At 49.3% G+C, this 21,991-nt stretch overlaps 2 protein-coding genes across 2 annotated transcripts in view; one reads left to right on the top strand and one right to left on the bottom strand.

Annotated features, from left to right (window-relative positions):
- Window positions 1-513: 513 nt before the first annotated feature.
- Window positions 514-14,139, bottom strand: ROMO1 (reactive oxygen species modulator 1). Its single transcript, XM_068263394.1, has 3 exons — window positions 14,032-14,139; window positions 7,830-7,963; window positions 514-684 (listed from the first exon to the last, which is right to left on the bottom strand). The coding sequence occupies exons 2-3, from the start codon at window positions 7,961-7,963 to the stop codon at window positions 576-578; spliced, it is 243 nt and encodes an 80-aa protein (XP_068119495.1). The 5' UTR covers window positions 14,032-14,139; the 3' UTR covers window positions 514-575.
- The window catches only part of NFS1 (NFS1 cysteine desulfurase), a 47,064-nt gene continuing 39,190 nt past the window's right edge, over window positions 14,118-21,991 (top strand). The window contains exons 1-2 of the mRNA XM_068263393.1: window positions 14,118-14,289; window positions 20,347-20,423. Of these exons, the coding sequence (XP_068119494.1) occupies window positions 14,202-14,289; window positions 20,347-20,423 (165 nt within the window). The 5' untranslated portion in view covers window positions 14,118-14,201. The remainder of the gene's footprint in view (window positions 14,290-20,346; window positions 20,424-21,991) is intronic.

Below are 21,991 nucleotides of genomic sequence, written 5' to 3'. Positions count from 1 at the left end.
ACTCAAGTGGGATCACACTTATAGCATTACATTAGCAAGAGCTTTTCTAATCACAAAGCCCTCAGAAAAGTACTCCTAGTGGGTTCCGGGCTAAACCTTTAGGATCCTCTAGTTATCCAGTAATTTACAGATAGGGATGTGGAAGGCCAGGATATAGCTTGTATAGCTGCAGCATATACACGTTCCTCAGGGGTGCAGCACTCCACGATTCCATTATACTTAGCCTTCAATGATTTTCTAAAAGAGGAACTTTACTGAATGCAGATTGATTAAAATGGCTTATTTTTTACAATAATACTTTATAAATTATTTAGTCAGTGTTTGTCATTTTAAAATCTATCCTCACTATGGGGTTGATTCACTAACATAGTGCAGCATAGCGAGCGCTAGTTACTTTACGTCCGCTCCACTTATCCCACCCCGAGCGAACACTTGGGCGCAGCAGCACAGGAGACTTGGGCGCAGCCGGCACCAACATATAAATAAATAATAAAATCAATAAAAAGACAGTGCTCGATTTTTCAAACATTTTATAGCTTAATCGTACAGATAGACATTTATCCAAAAAGCACAAATCAACACCGAATCCCCATGCCGATCGCCATAAAAGTGCCAAACGTGCCACCGCTCTGCATCATCGTTTTTCCAACGCCGCCAATGAGTTCGCGACCTCTCATTCCAAATCTGGAAACAAAAAAACAAAACAGGATGAACCATCTATTGATGCAATAAATCTACTACTATGTACAAAAAGGTATAAAAGCTAAATGTTACCAAGAGCCCCTAGGAGTCAAATACATATTTGCAGTATATATGGACACAGTGTGGACAAAGTGTGGCACAGATTATCTGGTTCCTCAATATTATTTATACTACTATACTACTATGGGTAACATTTTGCACACTAAAAACCCACTATAATGCATGGACATGACAAAGTATCCCCTGACCCAAACACATGTAATCAGTTAAGAAGCCAGGATCTAGATCAGCCTCTCTCAACCTTTCTACCTTGGAGGAACCCTGCAAATAACTTTTGGATCTCAAGGAACCCCTGCAAACAATTTTTTGGTCTCGAGGAACCCCTGCATTTATTTCGCAGGAGGCATGGTCTTTAAAAGTATGTGTGGCTGTTTATTTCACTACCCCCATTACACTGCCACTCTTTATACCATCTCCTGATGGCCCAATTTAGTGCTTCTTGTTACCGTACTACCTATTATAGTGTGCTCTATTATACTTCCCCCACGATGGGGGAAAATGCCAAGCAACCCCTGCAGAGTACTCAAGGAACCCTGGGGTTCCAGGGAACCCTGGTTGAGAAAGCCTGATCTAGATGAACAAACCGAGATGGAAGTTAGGATAACTCTGTGGGTGCGATCAGGCCAATCCGATTTCAGGCAGCTCCACAAGTCCACTGAAATAAATAAATACGAAAAAAGGGCTCTGAGATGCAAATAAAACGATAGGGCACTGTCCCATCTAGAACAGGTCTCACCTGGAACTGGTGCGGCTGTCAGATGTACCCCCGCTGATAAACACGTGTGCCCTTTTCAGGTCAGCCGGGGACCAGGCTGTCCATGTCATCCACAAGATGGTCTAGGCAGCGCCCATAAAGTTATCTGTCTTGAGTGGCGGCATTCTCCTGGGGATTGGATTGCCTGCTCGCCTCTGACAAGTGTGCAGCGGTAAAGTGGCGTCTGTATCCCACGCTTGCCGCTATAGGTCAAAGATATGCTGTCGCTGTAAGCCGCAATGGCGTATAAGGAAATTACATCAAAGGGGATTCAAATAATAAAAATATATAGATATTTATTGGGCAATATGACGTGACAACGCGTTTCACGGAGGTCCACCCTCCGTTTTTTTCAAGTCATCAATCGGGCTGACCAGGAAGGGGACACTTGTTTATTGGCTGGGTACATCTGACAGCCGCACCAGTTCCAGGTGAGACCAGTCCTGGATAGGACAGTGCCCTATCGTTCTATTTGCATCTCAGAGCGCTCTTTTTTGTTTGTATCAGGATCTAGATGAAGGCACAAGTGACAAACCACTGAGTCAAAGGGAACCCAAGGCGAGAGGGAGGCGGACATGTTAAGTTCCTTTTAAACAACAACGCACAAGTAGTGGCTGGATAGTGTACTAGTTAAGGGCTCTGCCTCTGACACAGGAGACCAGGGTTCAATTCTCAGCTCTGCCTGTTCAGTAAGCCAGCACCTATTCAGTAGGAGACCTCGGGCAAGACTCCCTAACGCTGCTACTGCCTATAGAGCGCGTCCTAGTGGCTGCAGCTCTGGCGCATTGAGTCTTGTCTTATTTGTCACATTGTGTATTGTCACATTGCCCGGCAGTCTTGCTGGCAGCCTCTATTAAGCCTCATACACATGGTACAATTTTTCCCATCAGAATGACCGGTGATCTGATACGTGTATAGACATCCAAAAGCATTTTCAGATCGATTTTGCATTGATAAGTACCCAAAATCGATCGGAATCAGATCGGACATTATCTAATACATCCGCCAATCTGATGGAAAATTGTACTGTGTGTACCCAGCTTTTCTAAACAAGTGTGCAGATCAGAGGTCTATGACAAATCTGACTAGAAAAGCTGCAAGCTTGTTTCAGGTGTGCGATTTAGATACTACTGACCAGAAAGATCAGCAGGACTGCCAAGCAACTGGTATTTTTAAAAGGAAATAAATAATGGCAGCTTCCATAGGTCTCACACACAGGATTCATTTTAAGTGTTACCTCATTTTACACAGAAGTGGTAAGATTGTATCATTAGTGGGCACCTTTTTGTTTTCATATCGGGTTTGCTTTAACCACTTACCGACTGCAGTCTTAAAACCACTCAAGGACCAGACACTTTTTTTCCATTCAGACCACTGCAGCTTTAACAGTTTATTGCTTGGTCATACAACCTACTATCTAAATTAATTTTACCTCCTTTTGTCACTAATACAGCTTTCTTTTGGTGCTATTTGATTGCTGCTGTGATTTTTAGTTTTTATTATATTCATCAAAAAAGGCATGAATTTTGTCAAAAAAATGTTTTTTTTTTTAACTTTCTGTGCTGACATTTTTCAAATAAAGTAAAATTTCTATATACAATTGAGCGCGAAAGTTATTCTGCTACGTCTGATCAATAAATAGACACTTGTTTTTTTTTTTGTTTGGATAAAAGTTATAGCGTTTACAAACTATGGGGCAAAAAGTGAATTTCCCCATTTTGAAATCTGCCACGGACTCACCATGCCCCTCTCTGAATACTTTGGGGGTGTCTACTTTCCAAAATGGGGTCATTTGTGGGGTGTGTTTACTGTCCTGGCATTTTGAGGGGTTCTAAATTGTAAGCACCCCTGTAAAGCCTAAAGGTGCTCATAGGACTCTGGGCCCCTTAGCGCACCTAGGCTGCAAAAAAGTGTCACACATGTGGTATCGCCGTACTCAGGGAGAAATATCTCTGTAAATGACAATTTTTACACACAATTGTCCATTTACAGAACAATTTCTCCCACCCAGCATGGGTATGTGTAAAAATACACCCCAAAACACATTATTCTACTTCTCCGGAGTACGGCGATACCACAGGTGACACTTTTTTTGCAGCCTAGGTGCGCTAAGGGGCCCTAAGTCCTATGAGTACCTTTAGGATTTCACAGGTCATTTTAAGGCATTTGGTTTCCAGACTACTCCTCACGGTTTTGGGCCCCTAAAATGCCAGGGCAGTATAGGAACCCCACAAGTGACCTCATTTTAGAAAGACACCCCAAGGTATTCTGTTAGGAGTATGGCGAGTTCATAGAAGATTTCATTTCTGTCAATGGCTGCCTCCTCCCCTGGTGGTCGCTCGACCACTGGGACCACCAGGGGAGGAGGCAGCCAATATAATACACTTTGTTAGCTTAACAAAGTGTATTATACACTTTGTGTGTGGCAGATCGGGGGTTAACAATTCGCCGGCGCTGCTAATTGGCCGGCGGGTTGACGTTGCGGGTGGGCGGAGCCTAATGCTAGCAGGGATGCGTGCGGTCCCCGGCTGATTATTTTCCCAGGTGCTGCCGCCGATCGCCGTTATGCCGACCTGGGGGTGCCACTTTGCCACCGCCTATTGGTAATGGGCGGTCTGCAAGTGGTTAAAGTACAGCTGAAGTGAGAGGGATAAGGAGGCTGCCCTATTTCCTATTACAGCAGAATCCCATTAAAGTAAACTCCAATGGACCAGGAAAAGTAGTTTACTAGATCAGAAGTTTACTATACCAGAATTGGTCATACATTGTACATTCATACATGCGAATTTGCTGGGACCTGAGGGCTGAGTGTTCTATAGCTAGAGGTTTACTATATCAGAATTTATGAGAATGAAATTCTACGACATGGGATCCTTTAAGCCATAGCCCCTGAACAAGCGTGCAGCAGATCAGGCGTTTCTGACCTTGTCAGAGCTGACAAGATTAGCTGCATGCTTGTTTCTGGTGTTATCCAGACACTACTGCAGCCAAAGATCATCAGGATAAACAGGCAACTGGTGTTGTTTAAAAAGAAAATAAACATGACAGCCACCACATTCTTTTCACTTCAGTTGTCGTTTAAAAATAAAGTATGGGGGCAGAAGTGTGAAAACAAGGCGTGTGTGTTTCTTCAGTTTATTTGGCATTCTGCCCTTCCCCTTTCTGGAATTTACTAGCCGATGGACCCTCGGCCAGTCTTCCTCCAAGTGTATGAGTATCCCTCGGGTCCGTGGTGAGTGCTGCATGCTCACCTGTCACGCCAGCACAACACCTAGCCTCCTCCTGTTTCTATTGTCTCATCTGGTACAGGCATCGTGGTGACAATTCAAAAAGACGCCTGATACAGGAGAACTATGCTAAGCAACAAAATAATAATAATAACAATCATAATCACCTATCAGCAGTTGAATATTAGGAGGATTAGGAGATAAGGTTAGATGTTATGGAGTGGAGTTTATTTAGTTGGCAAAGAAGGATACCGGTTAAGCCTCATCTACACGCGTAGCTGATGCGGCTCGATTGATAAGATCAGTCAGGTCCGATTTTGCCGCCGCTGATTCCCTGCTCGTTCCCCACGAGGGGACAATGGCAGGGAATCGAGCGGAAGATAAGCGGCGCGGGGACGAGCGGGGGATCGAATCCGACGCACGCGGGGATGCGGAAGAGGCGATCTGGCGGCTAATCGAGCCGCCGGATCGCCTCGTGTAGATAGGGCTTTAGGGACAAGGTTAGGCATCAGGGAAGGATTAATGTTTGAGGGAGGGAGGACAGTTAGGCTTTTTATTTTTCCCCCCCTTCTCTGGTTTACATTAAGCCTAACTGTCCTCCCTCCCTCAAACATGAATCCTTCCCTGATGCCTAACCTTGTCCCTAACAGGTATCCTCCTTTGCCAACTAAATCAACTCCACTCCTTAACATCTAACCTTATCCCCTTATCCTCCTAATATACAACTGCTGATAGGCGATTATGGTTGTTTTGTTGCTTAGCATGGTTCTCCTGTATCAGGCGTCTTTTTGAATTGTCACCACGACATACATACATACATAGGGCTGATCGCTCCCTCGGCACCATCCTCCGCCTCCTAGATCTTTGGTAATGGTTACCGGTATCTCAGCCAGTCAGGGCTTTCTGCACATGTGTAGCCCGGCAGCACACGCATTACTGGGAGCTTTCTGGGCAGACACAGCACTTCTGCACAGGCGCAGAACTATCCTGGCTGCGGGAACAAGACGGGGGAATGCGCGCAGCCAACTGGTCTAACATACTGGGATCCGTTACCGAAGATCCAGGTGGCGGAGAACAGTGCAGAGGGAGCGATCAGGTCGGAGGGGGCTGGAGGTAGCCCCAGTTATGTATGATTTTTTTTTTTAAAGGTTTTGTCTGTTACATACCTTCGATTTTTATTGGCCATTCACGGACCTATTTTACCACCTCCATGTAGTATTAGAGTTTATCTACTCAGTATTCCAAATCGGTTGACCCTCATACTACATGGAAGTGGTAAAACTGGGCAATCAAAATTGAAAGGTGTGTACAATGCTTTAGGGTTGGATGGAAATTGGTAGTAAAGGAACTAGCAAGGTAATCAATGGGTGTGAAGAAACAATAAAACCCGTGTCACCAACCTGAAGCACAAAAAGTATTGCGAATCCCATTACCACTACTCTACAGTTACACCTAACTGACCCTTTAAAGAGAACCCGAGGTGGGAATTACTTTTACTATTGGGGCACAGAGGCTGGTTGTGCGCACTAAGACCAGCCTCTGTTGCCCCATCGTGTGCCTCCATGTCCCCCCTGCTCGCCGCTATACCCCCCGCATTGCTGGCTGTGTCGCCAGCTCAATGTTTACCTTGCGCTGTCAGTCAGCGCCGCTCCCCCGCCTCCTCCGCATCGGCGCCACCCGCCGCGTCACTTCCCTCCTATCAGCGGGAGGGAAGGGACACGGGCGGGTGCGCCGATGCGGAGGAGGCAGGGGAGCAGCGCTGACTGACAGCGCAAGGTAAACATTGAGCTGGCGACACGCTGCGTGTCGCCAGCAATGCGGGGGGTATAGCGGCGAGCAGGGGGGACATGGAGGCACACGATGGGGCAACAGAGGCTGGTCTTAGTGCGCACAACCAGCCTCTGTGCCCCAATAGTAAAAGTAATTCCCACCTCGGGTTCTCTTTAAATCCAGAAAAGTCCTGATTGAGTGCCCAGTCTGCTACACCAAGACCAATAATCCATGCAGACCGGAGACTGTCCCCTTGGGCTCTAGCAAGGCATTTGCGGGTATCTCTTTAGCATTTGGTATTCGCAGCAATGTTAGCAAAATTCTTCCGAGACCACAAAAGAAATGTAGTTTTACTTACCTGGGTATTCTTCCAGCCCCTAGAAGTTATTTGGGTCCCTCGCTGCAGTTCCAGTGCTCCCCAGGTGTCCCACTGGCAGCCTCTAAGGATTGCTGACCCCCAATGGGTCGGTGTCTTTTGCGCATGCATGCACCCACGTCATCGGGGCCGCATGTGTAGTAGACACCGAGCCACCAGGGGTCAGCGATCCTTAGGCCTCATTTCCATCTATGCATCTCTGTCTGCTTTTCAGCAACATGTATCAATCTGTAACATTGATGTGCTGATAAAAAGCGGATAGAAAGGCACTAGGGACATTTCTGTGCGCTTTTCACAGCGCATTGCCCTGGGCGCAAGGTATTGACTTTCCCATGTAACTAAATGTGCCTGGTTCACATCTATGCGCTGTGTTACAAAAACGTAGCGTTGCATGCATTTCTGTGCGTTGAGCTGTAAAGCGCACATCAATGCGTTGCATGCATTTCTGTGCGTTGAGCATTTCTGTGCATTGAGGTGTAAAGCGCACATCACTGCAAGTGAATGGGTCCGCTTTTTTAGTGCATAGAAGAGCATACAAGCTCATGTTTTTTACCCCTAATTGGGAAAGAAAAATACATTTACATATTAAAAACAAAGCTTTGACAACTGCTACAATAAGAAAAACAGCTTTAAAAAAAGCGCAGCACAATGCACTGAAGCGCGCGCATTTTTTAAACATGCGCTTTTACACGTTTCTCAGCGCACCTAATGTGAACGGGGCCTTAGTGGAAATTAGGCCTTAGAGGTTGGCCTCAGGTGTCCTTTAAATGCTTCAAACCCCAACAGCTTTGCTTTCCTTTTACTGTACATCAGCAAATCATTCACTCTGGTGCATCAAGTGGCGAGCATTACACATGCCAGGATTACACAGAGCAACGCTTACATTTCATGTGGACTCTGATCTCAGAAAGAAATAGATCAGCGCTCTGTGTTTGCTCACCTTAAACAGGAGAAAGTGCCAAAGAGAGCTCCGGCAGCCATGCCCACAGTGAAGCCCATCATGAAACCCATCTTCACTTTGTCAAAACAGCTGGGCTGCGACTGCCCAAAGGGCCCACCTACTGAAACTGGCATCTGCAAGAGAACACAGGGATTCATTCGAGAGGGAGTGAAGTCATTTCATCAAGTATAGTTTTAAGGTAGCCATATACATATTTCCACCAGATTCAACAATCAGACAGATTCCTTTTAGATCAAATCTGGCAGGAATCCATCTGTGTGCCACACACTAGGAACCATAGCGTTGCACTGATCGATGCAGTGCATGGTATGGACCATCAATCTGCCATCGCTCTCCACCCAGATTTCTCGTACAGACTGATCAGGCGATTTAGATTATTATTATTAAACGTATTAGAGGCAGATGGTCAGCAGGACATTTTCTATACTATTTTTGCCTGGTATTCAGCTGCCCAGCAGTTCCGGATGTCCTATATTCCTCATTTCATAAAGTGGCAAACATTTTCAATGGGCGACAGGTCTGGACTGCATGCAGGACACTTTAGCATCCCAACTCCTTAGCATCCCTACTCCTTTTCTTTGCTGTTCTGACTACGATTCCCAAAATAATTTCAAACTCTGCAGAAGAGAGTTCCACAAGAGGGGTGAATCTAGTGAAATGTCCTGGATGCCAAAGGAGGAGGTGCCAAACTAGATGACCAGAGGGTTTTAATGTGAAGAGCAAAAGTTGCATCTGGGATGATACCCATAAATTAGCGAGGAACTGTATGGAGAGGACAACTCAGAAGGCAGCAAAGCTATTAGGGCTTGATGTGTAGGTTATAAGGCTTACTAGAGCTTTGATTGGCCGTTTTATTGTTTGATTTGACCAAATGTCAGCTCCCTGGGATACTCTTTTTATTTAAACGTTTTTAAAGTGTACCGAGGTGAACCTCTGGTCAAAAAACATATACTTCCCTAAGACAAGGGAGACCTCTGGGGCCTTAGCGGCTTCCCACACCATCCTCCAGACCTTCGTTGCTGCTCCCGGACCCCCCATAGAAATCCGACACGCGCTTGTTGGATTGCAGATCCAGGTCGCACTCTTCTTTATGTGTGAGCGTGGCTGTACTGCACCTGCTTGCGGAGGAGCAAGTGGAGTGCGGCCCGAATCTTCCTGAAAGGCCCAGTGAGCGGCAGTGGTCTGGAAGAGGACACAGGAAGCCTCTACAATATCCATAGGCTTCCCTCTTGTTACGTTAAGTGTTTTTTGACCCGAGGTTAGGGTTCACTTTGAGCAGCACCAAATTAAAAAGAAGCATACCTTTCATAAAAATAACTATTCTTAATATTTACCAATTTCAATGAAATATGGGTGTACTGTACATAATCTGCAAATCATTGCTTTTAATGTACATTTTACACTGTAATTACCATTCTGGATGTGGGTTGTACATAGCCTCACTACTGATTTGGTCAAATGATCGCCCCACCACCTCTTCCATGTCATGCCTATCCTCTCCCCATTACCTCTTCCATGCCATGCCTCTCCCCATTACCTCGTCCATGCCATGCCTAGCCTCTCCCCATTACCTCTTCCATGCCATGCCTCTCCCCATTACCTCTTCCATGCCATGCTTAGCCTCTCCCCATTACCTCTTCCAAGTCATGCCTAGCCTCTCCCCATTACCTCTTCCATGCCATGCCTAGCCTCTCCCCATTACCTCTTCCATGTCATGCCTCTCCCGATTACCTCTTCCATGTCATGCCTAGCCTCTCCCCATTACCTCTTCCATGCCAGGCTTAGCCTCTCCCCATTACCTCTTCCATGTCATGCCTAGCCTCTCCACATTACCTCTTCCATGCCATGCTTAGCCTCTCCTCACCTCTTCCATGCCATGCCTAGCCTCTCCCCATTACCTCTTCCATGCCATGCCTAGCCTCTCCTTTCCCACCACCTCTTCCAGGGCATGCCTGTCCTCTCCTTCCCCACCACCTCTTCCAGGGCATGCCTGTCCTCTCCTTCCCCACCACCTCTTCCAGGTCATGCCTGTCCTCTCCTTCCCCACCACCTCTTCCATGTCATGCCTGTCCTCTCCTTCCCCACCACCTCTTCCATGTCATGCCTGTCCTCTCCTTCCCCACCACCTCTTCCAGGGCATGCCTGTCCTCTCCTTCCCCACCACCTCTTCCAGGGCATGCCTGTCCTCTCCTTCCCCACCACCTCTTCCAGGGCATGCCTGTCCTCTCCTTCCCCACCACCTCTTCCAGGGCATGCCTGTCCTCTCCTTCCCCACCACCTCTTCCAGGGCATGCCTGTCCTCTCCTTCCCCACCACCTCTTCCAGGGCATGCCTGTCCTCTCCTTCCCCACCACCTCTTCCAGGGCATGCCTGTCCTCTCCTTCCCCACCACCTCTTCCAGGGCATGCCTGTCCTCTCCTTCCCCACCACCTCTTCCAGGGCATGCCTGTCCTCTCCTTCCCCACCACCTCTTCCAGGGCATGCCTGTCCTATCCTTCCCCACCACCTCTTCCAGGGCATGCCTGTCCTCTCCTTCCCCACCACCTCTTCCAGGGCATGCCTGTCCTCTCCTTCCCCACCACCTCTTCCAGGGCATGCCTGTCCTCTCCTTCCCCACCACCTCTTCCAGGGCATGCCTGTCCTCTCCTTCCCCACCACCTCTTCCAGGGCATGCCTGTCCTCTCCTTCCCCACCACTTCTTCCAGGGCATGCCTGTCCTCTCCTTCCCCACCACCTCTTCCAGGGCATGCCTGTCCTCTCCTTCCCCACCACCTCTTCCAGGGCATGCCTGTCCTCTCCTTCCCCACCACCTCTTCCAGGGCATGCCTGTCCTCTCCTTCCCCACCACCTCTTCCAGGGCATGCCTGTCCTCTCCTTCCCCACCACCTCTTCCAGGGCATGCCTGTCCTCTCCTTCCCCACCACCTCTTCCAGGGCATGCCTGTCCTCTCCTTCCCCACCACCTCTTCCAGGGCATGCCTGTCCTCTCCTTCCCCACCACCTCTTCCAGGGCATGCCTGTCCTCTCCTTCCCCACCACCTCTTCCAGGGCATGCCTGTCCTCTCCTTCCCCACCACCTCTTCCAGGGCATGCCTGTCCTCTCCTTCCCCACCACCTCTTCCAGGGCATGCCTGTCCTCTCCTTCCCCACCACCTCTTCCAGGGCATGCCTGTCCTCTCCTTCCCCACCACCTCTTCCAGGGCATGCCTGTCCTCTCCTTCCCCACCACCTCTTCCAGGGCATGCCTGTCCTCTCCTTCCCCGCCACCTCTTCCAGGGCATGCCTGTCCTCTCCTTCCCCGCCACCTCTTCCAGGGCATGCCTGTCCTCTCCTTCCCCACCACCTCTTCCAGGGCATGCCTGTCCTCTCCTTCCCCACCACCTCTTCCAGGGCATGCCTGTCCTCTCCCCATTACCTCTTCCATGCCATGCCTCTCCCATTACCTCTTCCATGCCATGCCTCTCCCATTACCTCTTCCATGCCATGCCTAGCCTCTCCCCATTACCTCTTCCATGCCATGCCTAGCCTCTCCCCATTACCTCTTCCATGCCATGCCTAGCCTCTCCCCATTACCTCTTCCATGCCATGCCTCTCCCCATTACCTCTTCCATGTCATGCCTCTCCCCATTACCTCTTCCATGCCATGCTTAGCCTCTCCCCATTACCTCTTCCATGTCATGCTTAGCCTCTCCCCATTACCTCTTCCATGCCATGCCTAGCCTCTCCCCATTACCTCTTCCATGCCTAGCCTCTCCCCATTACCTCTTCCATGCCTAGCCTCTCCCCATTACCTCTTCCATGCCTAGCCTTTCCCCATTACCTCTTCCATGTCATGCTTAGCCTCTCCCCATTACCTCTTCCATGCCATGCTTAGCCTCTCCCCATTACCTCTTCCATGCCATGCCTAGCCTCTCCCCATTACCTCTTCCATGCCATGCCTAGCCTATCCCCATTACCTCCTCCATGCCTAGCCTCTCCCCATTACCTCTTCCATGCCATGCCTAGCCTCTCCCCATTACCTCTTCCATGTCATGCCTAGCCTCTCCCCATTACCTCTTCCATGCCTCTCTCCATTACCTCTTCCATGCCATGCCTCTCCCCATTACCTCTTCCATGCCTAGCCTCTCCCCATTACCTCTTCCATGTCATGCCTAGCCTCTCCCCATTACCTCTTCCATGTCATGCCTAGCCTCTCCCCATTACCTCTTCCATGCCATGCCTATCCCCATTTCCTCTTCCATGCCATGCCTATCCTCTCCACATTACCTCTTCCATGCCATGCCTATCCTCTCCCCATTACCTCTTCCATGTCATGCCTCTCCCCATTACCTCTTCCATGTCATGCCTATTTCTCTCCTTCCCCCCCACCTCTTCCATTTCATGCCTGTCCTCTCCCCATTACATCTTCCATGTCATGCCTGTCCTCTCCCTACCACCTCTTCCATTTCATTGCTGTCCTCTCCCCATTACATCTTCCATGTCATGCCTGTCCTCTCCCTACCACCTCTTCCATGTCATGCCTGTCCTCTCCTTCCCCACCACCTCTTCCAGGGCATGCCTGTCCTCTCCTTCCCCACCACCTCTTCCAGGGCATGCCAGTCCTCTCCTTCCCCACCACCTCTTCCAGGGCATGCCTGTCCTCTCCTTCCCCACCACCTCTTCCAGGGCATGCCTGTCCTCTCCTTCCCCACCACCTCTTCCAGGGCATGCCTGTCCTCTCCTTCCCCACCACCTCTTCCAGGGCATGCCTGTCCTCTCCTTCCCCACCACCTCTTCCAGGGCATGCCTGTCCTCTCCTTCCCCACCACCTCTTCCAGGGCATGCCTGTCCTCTCCTTCCCCACCACCTCTTCCAGGGCATGCCTGTCCTCTCCTTCCCCACCACCTCTTCCAGGGCATGCCTGTCCTCTCCTTCCCCACCACCTCTTCCAGGGCATGCCTGTCCTCTCCTTCCCCACCACCTCTTCCAGGGCATGCCTGTCCTCTCCTTCCCCACCACCTCTTCCAGGGCATGCCTGTCCTCTCCTTCCCCACCACCTCTTCCAGGGCATGCCTGTCCTCTCCTTCCCCACCACCTCTTCCAGGGCATGCCTGTCCTCTCCTTCCCCACCACCTCTTCCAGGGCATGCCTGTCCTCTCCTTCCCCACCACCTCTTCCAGGGCATGCCTGTCCTCTCCTTCCCCACCACCTCTTCCAGGGCATGCCTGTCCTCTCCTTCCCCACCACCTCTTCCAGGGCATGCCTGTCCTCTCCTTCCCCACCACCTCTTCCAGGGCATGCCTGTCCTCTCCTTCCCCACCACCTCTTCCAGGGCATGCCTGTCCTCTCCTTCCCCACCACCTCTTCCAGGGCATGCCTGTCCTCTCCTTCCCCACCACCTCTTCCAGGGCATGCCTGTCCTCTCCTTCCCCACCACCTCTTCCAGGGCATGCCTGTCCTCTCCTTCCCCACCACCTCTTCTAGGGCATGCCTGTCCTCTCCTTCCCCACCACCTCTTCCAGGGCATGCCTGTCCTCTCCTTCCCCACCACCTCTTCCAGGGCATGCCTGTCCTCTCCTTCCCCACCACCTCATCCAGGGCATGCCTGTCCTCTCCTTCCCCACCACCTCTTCCATGTCATGCCTGTCCTCTCCTTCCCCACCACCTCTTCCAGGGCATGCCTGTCCTCTCCTTCCCCACCACCTCTTCCAGGGCATGCCTGTCCTCTCCTTCCCCAACACCTCTTCCAGGGCATGCCTGTCCTCTCCTTCCCCAACACCTCTTCCAGGGCATGCCTGTCTTCTCCTTCCCCACCACCTCTTCCAGGGCATGCCTGTCCTCTCCTTCCCCACCACCTCTTCCAGGGCATGCCTGTCCTCTCCTTCCCCACCACCTCTTCCAGGGCATGCCTGTACTCTCCCCATTACATCTTCAATGTCATGCCTATCCTCTCTTTCCCCACCACCTCTTGCATGCCATGCCTGTCCTCTCCTCTCCCCATTAAATCTTCAATGTCATGCCTATCCTCACCACCTCTTACATGTCATGCCTATCTTCTCCTCCCTCCCCATGTCATGCCCATTCTCTTCTTCCCTCCTCCCTTCCATGTCATGTCTATCCTCTCCCCCTTCCCTTTGTGTCACAGCATGCCCATTCTCTCCATATTCCTGACTCCCCAGCAGTGATTACAGGGCCCTCCTCACCTCAACAGCCCAGCGTGCGACCACCAGCCAAAATTCCTCCCGATCACCTCTGCGCTCCGGGCCGCGGCTGATGACGCCAGCAAGGCCCCGCCTAACCCGGAAGCCGCCACAGTCTGCCACTCCCCCCGATCCCCGTTACACAAGCCACCTGGTTGTATCCCGGGGACGCCATGCTGTGCAGGGCCGCGCTGAGGAGCTGCCGGAGGGTCCCCGGATCCCGGGCCAGCCATGGCGGGCAGAGGGTAGCTACTCCAGCAGGTGGGCAGCAGCGTGACATATGGAGATATCTCGCTCTGTTTACATCCCACAGATAGCCGTATGTGCTACTCTGGGCTGACAGGTGTGCGTGTGTGTGCCCCCAGGAGGTGACAGGCACCCTATCCTGTGCCTAAAGCTACCCTCCACCTATCTTCTGCCCAACACTAACCTCCCCTCTGCCTAACGCTAACCTCCCCTCTGCCCAACACTAACCTCCCCTCTGCCCAACACTAACCTCCCCTCTGCCCAACACTAACCTCCCCTCTGCCTAACGCTAACCTCCCCTCTGCCCAACGCTAACCTCCCCTCTGCCCAACACTAACCTCCCCTCTGCCCAACACTAACCTCCCCTCTGCCCAACACTAACCTCCCCTCTGCCCAACACTAACCTCCCCTCTGCCCAACACTAACCTCCCCTCTGCCCAACACTAACCTTCCCTCTGCCCAACACTAACCTTCCCTCTGCCCAACACTAACCTTCCCTCTGCCCAACACTAACCTCCCATCTTCCCAACACTAACCTCCCATCTTCCCAACACTAACCTCCCATCTTCCCAACACTAACCTCCCTTCTTCCCAACACTAACCTCCCTTCTTCCCAACACTAACCTCCCATCTTCCCAACACTAACCTCCCCTCTTCCCAACACTAACCTCCCCTCTTCCCAACATTAACCTCCCCTCTTCCCAACATTAACCTCCCCTCTTCCCAACATTAACCTCCCCTCTTCCCAACATTAACCTCCCCTCTTCCCAACATTAACCTCCCCTCTTCCCAACATTAACCTCCCCTCTGCCCAACACTAACCTCCCCTCTTCCCAACACTAACCTCCGCTCTTCCCAACACTAACCTCCCCTCTTCCCAACACTAACCTCCCCTCTTCCCAACACTAACCTCTCATCCCTTGTCTTAACACTAATTCCCTCCTATAGGATGCAAATGCTATGCTACAGTAGTGGCAGGCCTGCATGTGACCCCTGGAGGTTGCAGGCCTGTGTCCCCCCCCCCCCCCAGGGGTGGTAGGCATGTGTGACCCCCCAAGGATGGTAGGCGTGTGTGACCCCCCAAGGGTGGTAGGCGTGCGTGTGACCCCGGCGGTGACAGGCGTGCGTGTGCCCCCCCCCCCCCCCCGAGGGTGACAGGCGTGCGTGTGACCCCCCCCCCGAGGGTGACAGGCGTGCCTGTGACCCCCCCCCCCCCCCGAGGGTGACAGGCGTGCGTGTGACCCCCCGAGGGTGACAGGCGTGCGTGTGACCCCCCCGAAGGTGACAGGCGTGCGTGTGAGCCCTGAGGGTGACAGGCGTGCGTGTGAGCCCTGAGGGTGACAGGCGTGCGTGTGACCCCCTGAGGGTGACAGGCGTGCGTGTGACCCCCTGAGGGTGACAGGCGTGCGTGTGACCCCCTGAGGGTGACAGGCATGCGTGTGACCCCCCGAGGGTGACAGGCGTGCGTGTGACCCCCCGAGGGTGACAGGCGTGCGTGTGACCCCCCCCCCCCCGAGGGTGACAGGCGTGCGTGTGACCCCCGAGGGTGACAGGTGTGTGTGTCCAGGGGTGGCAGATGTGTGTGACCCCCACAGGTTACAGGCGTGTGTGTGTGTCCAGGGGTGGCAGGCAGGCATGCATGTGTGTGTGACACCGGGAGTCGGCAGGTGTGCGTGTGTCTCTGGGGTGGCAGGTTTGCGAGTGACCCTGAAGTGAAGTGTACCTGAATCTATGGTTAAAAAAAAAAAACTGTCCTTCCGATGTCCTCCAGGCAATCCTAGTTGCCACGCACGGACCCACAATAGAAATCTGATGAGCTTGTTAGATTTTTGTTCATCGCAACCACGCTCCTTTTTATGCACAAGCGTGGCTGTACTGCGCTTGCATGAGTATGGCACATGCCTACAGTGCCTTATGGGAAATCTGGGCCTGGTTCACATATAAATCTCCACTTTTACAATCTGGTCCAGTACAGGCCTGTCCTGTCAGTTTTGCATCCATTTTCTATCAGTTTTACCTGACTGGACCAGAAAGGTACACCTTTTATGTGTGAACACACCCATAGAAACATATGCAAAACTGACTGGACTGGAAATGTACAGATGTATGTGTGAACCGATGGAAAAATGCAAAACTGATGCCAACTGTCAAAAACTGACAGGACTGGACACATTTTTGTGTGTGAACCAAACCTTATTCACTTGCACACTATTTTGGCAGTTGGGCTGACCAACTGCTGTTCAGTGAGTTCTTTGAAAATAAAGAAAACCCTTAGAATCCCCCATGAGGTGATAGACTAGTCTAAAACCCATCAGTTCTGTACATTTTATACATATGCGGTTTAAATTTAATTTTTTTTCATGATAGTGGACCTTTAATCAGAGACATGCTATTTTATCTGTGAGTTACAGTAAGTTCCGATACCTTTGAATGCCTGTAAACATCCTGTTGTCATGTATGCGTGTGAATTAAAATCTTGCATGTGGCACATCTGTAAGTAAGGCAATAAAGTAATGGTTTGTATACTTTGCTGTTTTGATACTGCCTTGTGGTCTGCTTCAAGAATGCTGTCACAGGGGAAGCAGAATGGGTAATCCATCTGCTTAAATCTTCTGTTTATGATGTTATTCCTTTAAAGAGACACTGAAGCGGAATGTGTAGTACAGCTAAGAAATTAAACATTAAGATCAGATACATCAGTCTAATTGTTTCCAGTACAGGAAGAGTTAAGAAACTCCAGTTGTTATCTCTATGCAAAAAAGCCATTCATTTCTACGACTTTCAAAAGTCGTGGAGAGGGCCGTCTTCTGACTTTTATTATCTCAACTGTTTTCTTTTTCTCTGCCAGAGGAGAGGTCATTAGTTCACAGACTGCTCTGAAATAATCATTTTGAATGCTGAGTGTTGTGTAATCTGCACATATTATAGAATGATGCAATGTTAGAAAAAACACTATATACCTGAAAATAAAAATATGAGAATATTTTCTTTGCTGCTAATCTTCTAGTAATTATTCATAGTACACAACCAATTCATTATATCATATATTTTTTTTCGCTTCAGTGTCTCTTTAAGAGTGCTAATGTTCGAAGTAAACACACAGCCAGTAAACAACTCTGTTTTAGAAGCGGGCTGGAAGTTTCCACAACTATTGCATAACCGAGCAAAGCCTATGCTGGAGCATGATTAAAGTAAAAAAAAAAGCCAGATACTTACCTAAGAGGGAAGGCTCTGGGTCTTAAAGAGAAGCTGTCAGCCATATAATATTTCAGAAAAAACCAAAACCAAACTAAAACACATTATATAAGTAGATAAATACTTGCTCTACTTACATAACATATGTATTGCACTGTCCACATTTTGATTTTAGTGATTTTTTCTACAGTAAAAAAAGAGAAAATCCTTCTTTGGACTTTCCAGCTTTACTCTATCTTGAAGCCAATCCTGACATCATTTCCTCCCTTACTATGTCTGTATTTGCATTGGCTGCCCTCTTCCCAGTCTTCAGACACTCACACCCAGCTCTGCAATAGAAAGTGCATTGTCATTGTGTTATTGCTGCTTCTCAGCACGAGAAATATTGGCCAATCAGGGAGGAACAGAGGTGTTGGAGGGGAAAACAGGAGAGAAAGGGCTGCATTAGTTAAGTCTGAGGGGAAAGTAAAGAAGAAAAAAAGAAATGCCCTGAAACTTCATTTGTGCAGCAGACGTACCAATGATTTTTTACTTTTGGATTGCCTGGTTAGCATCCTTATTACATGTTTACCAGATAAAAATAAAGAATTGATTTTTGATTTTATGCCTGACAGTTACACTTAAAGAGACTCCGTAACAAAAATTGCATCCTGTTTTTTATCATCCTACAAGTTCCAAAAGCTATTCTAATGTGTTCTGGCTTACTGCAGCACTTTCTACTATCACAGTCTCTATAATAAATCAATGTATCTTTCCCCTGTCAGACTTGTCAGCCTGTGTCTGGAAGACTGCCAAGTTCTTCAGTGTTGTGGTTCTGCTCCCCCTTCCAGGCCCCTCTATGCACACTGCCTGTGTATTATTTAGATTAGGGCAGCTTCTCTCTTCTCTCTTATCTTTTACAAGCTGGATAAATTGTCCTCTGAGCTGGCTGGGCTTTCACATACTGAGGAATTACAGACAAGGGCAAAGCTGTTTGCAAGAAGAAACGAGCAGCCTGAAACTTCAGTGCATGAGAACTGCAGGGGGAAAGAAACACACAAATGAGATTCAAAAGGAAGGGTGTATACATCCTGCTTGTGTATGGATGTATTTTCTATGTGTGGACATACTGTACATCAACCTACTTCCTGTTTTGGTGGCCATTTTGTTTGTTTATAAACAAACTTTTTAAAACTGTTTTTAACCACTTTTAATGCGGCGAGGAGCGGCGAAATTGTGTCAGAGGGTAATAGGAGATGTCCCCTAACGCACTGGTATGTTTACTTTTGTGCGATTTTAACAATACAGATTCTCTTTAACACTTTAATGAGCCTTCCCTCTGCTCTCCTGGTACCCTAGGTGCATTGTTGTCCCCGGGAGCAGCATTTTATTAATTTGGTCAAATACTACTCGCTTCATTAGCAAAGGTGACTCCGGAAAGTCTTCGGGATCCTGAGTGCTCCTGAAGACGTGCCGGGCCGCTCCATACTGTGCACTAGCGAGCGCCCTCTCATGCACTCGCGTGTGCACAGTATGGAGCCACCTATCTTCGGGAGGACTCTGCTCCCGAAGATTTTCGAAGTCCCCTGCAGCGGGGATTTAAACGGGGAAGCCAGCGCTGCATCAAGGGCACCGGGAGAGGAGAGGGAAGGCTTCCCTCACCTTAGGTAAGCATCTGATTTTTTTTTTTTAAACGAGTCCCATTTACTTTAACCACTTCAGGACCGCAGTGCTAAACACTCCTAAAGACCAGGCCATTTTTTACTAAAAGGGCCACTGCAGCTTTAAGGGCTCGCTGCAGGGCCGCACAAAACCGCACACAAGTGATCCCCACCCCCCTTTTCTCCCCACCAACAGAGCTCTCTGTTGGTGCGGTCAGATTGACCCCCTGATGTTTGTTTCCTTACTAATATTTATATTATTATTTTATTAAATATACGGGGTTTTTTTGCTCACCATCCCTCCCCTGGATAGCCTATCACAGCGATCGGCTGTGATAGGCTTCAGCCTATCACTGCCGATCGCTCCTTTGTCCAGCTCCAGGACCCGACACCAATTGGCGTTAGGCAGTCCTGGGGCTGCCGCCGCGGTCGCACCCACTGGCTTGACACGGTCTTCAGGTAGTTAAAGAGGAACTTTTTTCAACTGCCAAGCAAGCAATATCTGGCTCTGTGTATTGAACTTCTCAGTAACGAGCATTCGACTGAGATCATATGGCAGAACTTAAAGGACCAGTATTGCGAAAAAAGTAGGCAGTTAAAATCTGACAGAACTGACAGGTTTTGGGCCAGTCCATCTCCTCATGGGAGATTCTCAGGGTTTTCCTTGTTTTCAACAGCATTTCCTAAACGGTAGTTTAACTGCCAAAATAACAAGATGCCAGCCTTCCTACTCACTTTCACACTATTTTGTCAGTTAGACTTTGCAACTGCTGTTCAAGAAATACTGTTGAAAACAAAGAAAACCCTGAGAATCCCCCATGAGGAGATGTACTGGCCCAAAATCTGTCGGTTCTGTCAAATTTTAACTGTCTACTGTACTTTTTTTCACAATTGTGGTCCTTTAAGATGAGATACATTTCAGAATTTAAATCAGGCAGAGGAAAGATTTTACAATGTGAAAACACTGACTAAACAGTCTATAAATGAATATTGTAAGCAATAAGCAATTTTAGTCATTATGTTATTTTCACCACATGTTAAGTGTTTGAGTGCAAAAGACTTTCTGCTCTTCGCAGCAAGCAACCAGAGTCTGTATTACGTGTGCCGGCCTGCCTCCCTGTAACAGGGAAGGGAGATGCTCATCGGTTGCTTGGAAACGGATGCTATTTGATATACATACTCTTTACATGTGAGAACTGTTGTATATATTTATTTGGATTATTGTGTTTTCCACCAGACTGGCGGGATAAAAAGTCCAGAGAGGAGTCAGAGCTTCGGCCGCTGTATATGGATGTTCAAGCTACAACCCCAATGGTGTGTACTATTTCACTTCTCTAAGGAATACACTTAAAGAAAACCAGAGATGTTGCAAAAAAGCTTTTATACATACCTGCGGATTCCTCCAGCCCCATAAGCCTGGATCGCTCCCACGACGCCGCCTCTATCCGCCGGTACTGGGTCCCGTACTTTCGGCCAGTCGACACAAGCGCAGTGCGTCACTACCGGCGGACGCGGCCAATTGTTCGCAAGAACTGGGACTCTCTCCATATCCTTACGCATGTGCCTCCATACTACGCAGGCGCATGCGTAAGGATATGGAGGGAGTCCCTGTTCTTGCGTACAATTGGCCGCGTACGCCGGAAGTGACCGGACCCGGTAGAGGCGATAGATGCAGCGGAGGATAGCGGCGTGGGAGCGATCCAGGCTTATGGGGCTAGAGGAAGCCCCAGGTATGTATAAAAGCTTTTTCATTTTTTCAATGCTGTTCGTCTCTGGTTCCCTTTAAGGAGAAACCGTGACCAAGAATTGAACTTCATCCCAATCAGTAGCTGATACCCCCTTTTACATGAGAAATCTATTCCCTTTCACAAACTGATCATCAGGGGGCTCTGTATGGCTGATATTGTGGTAAAGCAGGAGACTGAGGACCATTTTCCTGGCAGTTTCCTGTCTGTGAACCTTGCTGCATTGTGGGAAATAGCTGTTTACAGCTGTTTCCAATTGCCAAGCAGCTACATCACCTACCAGCAGTAAAAATGTCACCATGTGATAAATGTCAGAATGTAAATCAGGGAGAGGAAAGATTTTACAATGGGCAAACACTGACTGAATCATTTATACATAATTATTGTAAAAATGAAGCAAAGCTTTTTTTTTTTTTTATTACATAATTTTCACTGCAGTTTCTCTTTAAAAGACTTCCAAGGCGAGGGGGATTAAAATCTGTTAACTCACCTGGGGCTTCTTCCAGCTCCTAGCAGCCGTTTCAGTCCCTCGCCACAGCCTCGGTCCTCCGTTGTCCCAGTGGCCTCCCGTAATGATCGGGTCCCGCCGGCGGGGTCGGCTCTCCTACGCACGAGTGCCCACGCCTCCGTGTCATCTGGCGCATACCTCGCCCCTGCAGGAGTTGTGTGTAGGCGCAGTGCGCCCGCCACATGACGTAGACGTGCAGGCAAAGAAGAGCAGACCCCGCTGGCGGATCACGATCAAAGGCGGTCAGCAGGGACAAGGCGGAGGATAGGGGCTGCGGCAAGGGACTGAAATGGCTGCTGGGGGCTGGAGGAAGCCCCAGGTGAGAAAACAGCTTTTAATGCTCCTTGCCTTTAAAGGAGAACTATCACAAAAAACTGTAAAATCCTTACATATCGATGTACATTTTCCCAGAGTAATATGCACTATGAATTATTTTTTCCCCTATGCCGCTGTCACTTACAGTAGGCAGTGAAAAACGGTCAGGTTTTGGACAAGTCCATCTCATTACAAGAGATTCTCAGTTATTTATTACAAAAGCACCTGACTGAACCGCAGTTGCTCAGCGCAATTGGCAAAATAGTGTGCAGCAAGCAGGGAGGCTGGCTGACATCGTTGTATAGATACTTTCC

The sequence above is a fragment of the Hyperolius riggenbachi genome, chromosome 12 (assembly GCF_040937935.1).
Source record: "Hyperolius riggenbachi isolate aHypRig1 chromosome 12, aHypRig1.pri, whole genome shotgun sequence".
In the NCBI taxonomy this organism is placed as follows: Eukaryota; Metazoa; Chordata; class Amphibia; order Anura; family Hyperoliidae; genus Hyperolius; species Hyperolius riggenbachi.
This window is presented reverse-complemented; position numbering and strand designations above follow the sequence as displayed.

Coding starts and splice junctions, on each gene's coding strand:
- ROMO1 (XM_068263394.1), bottom strand. CDS start 7,963: ATGCCAGTTTCAGTAGGTGGGCCCTTTGGGCAGTCGCAGCCCAGCTGT. Junction 685..7,829: donor GGCACTTTCTCCTGTTTAAG/GTGAGCAAACAC, acceptor TTTTGTTTCCAG/ATTTGGAATGAGAGGTCGCG.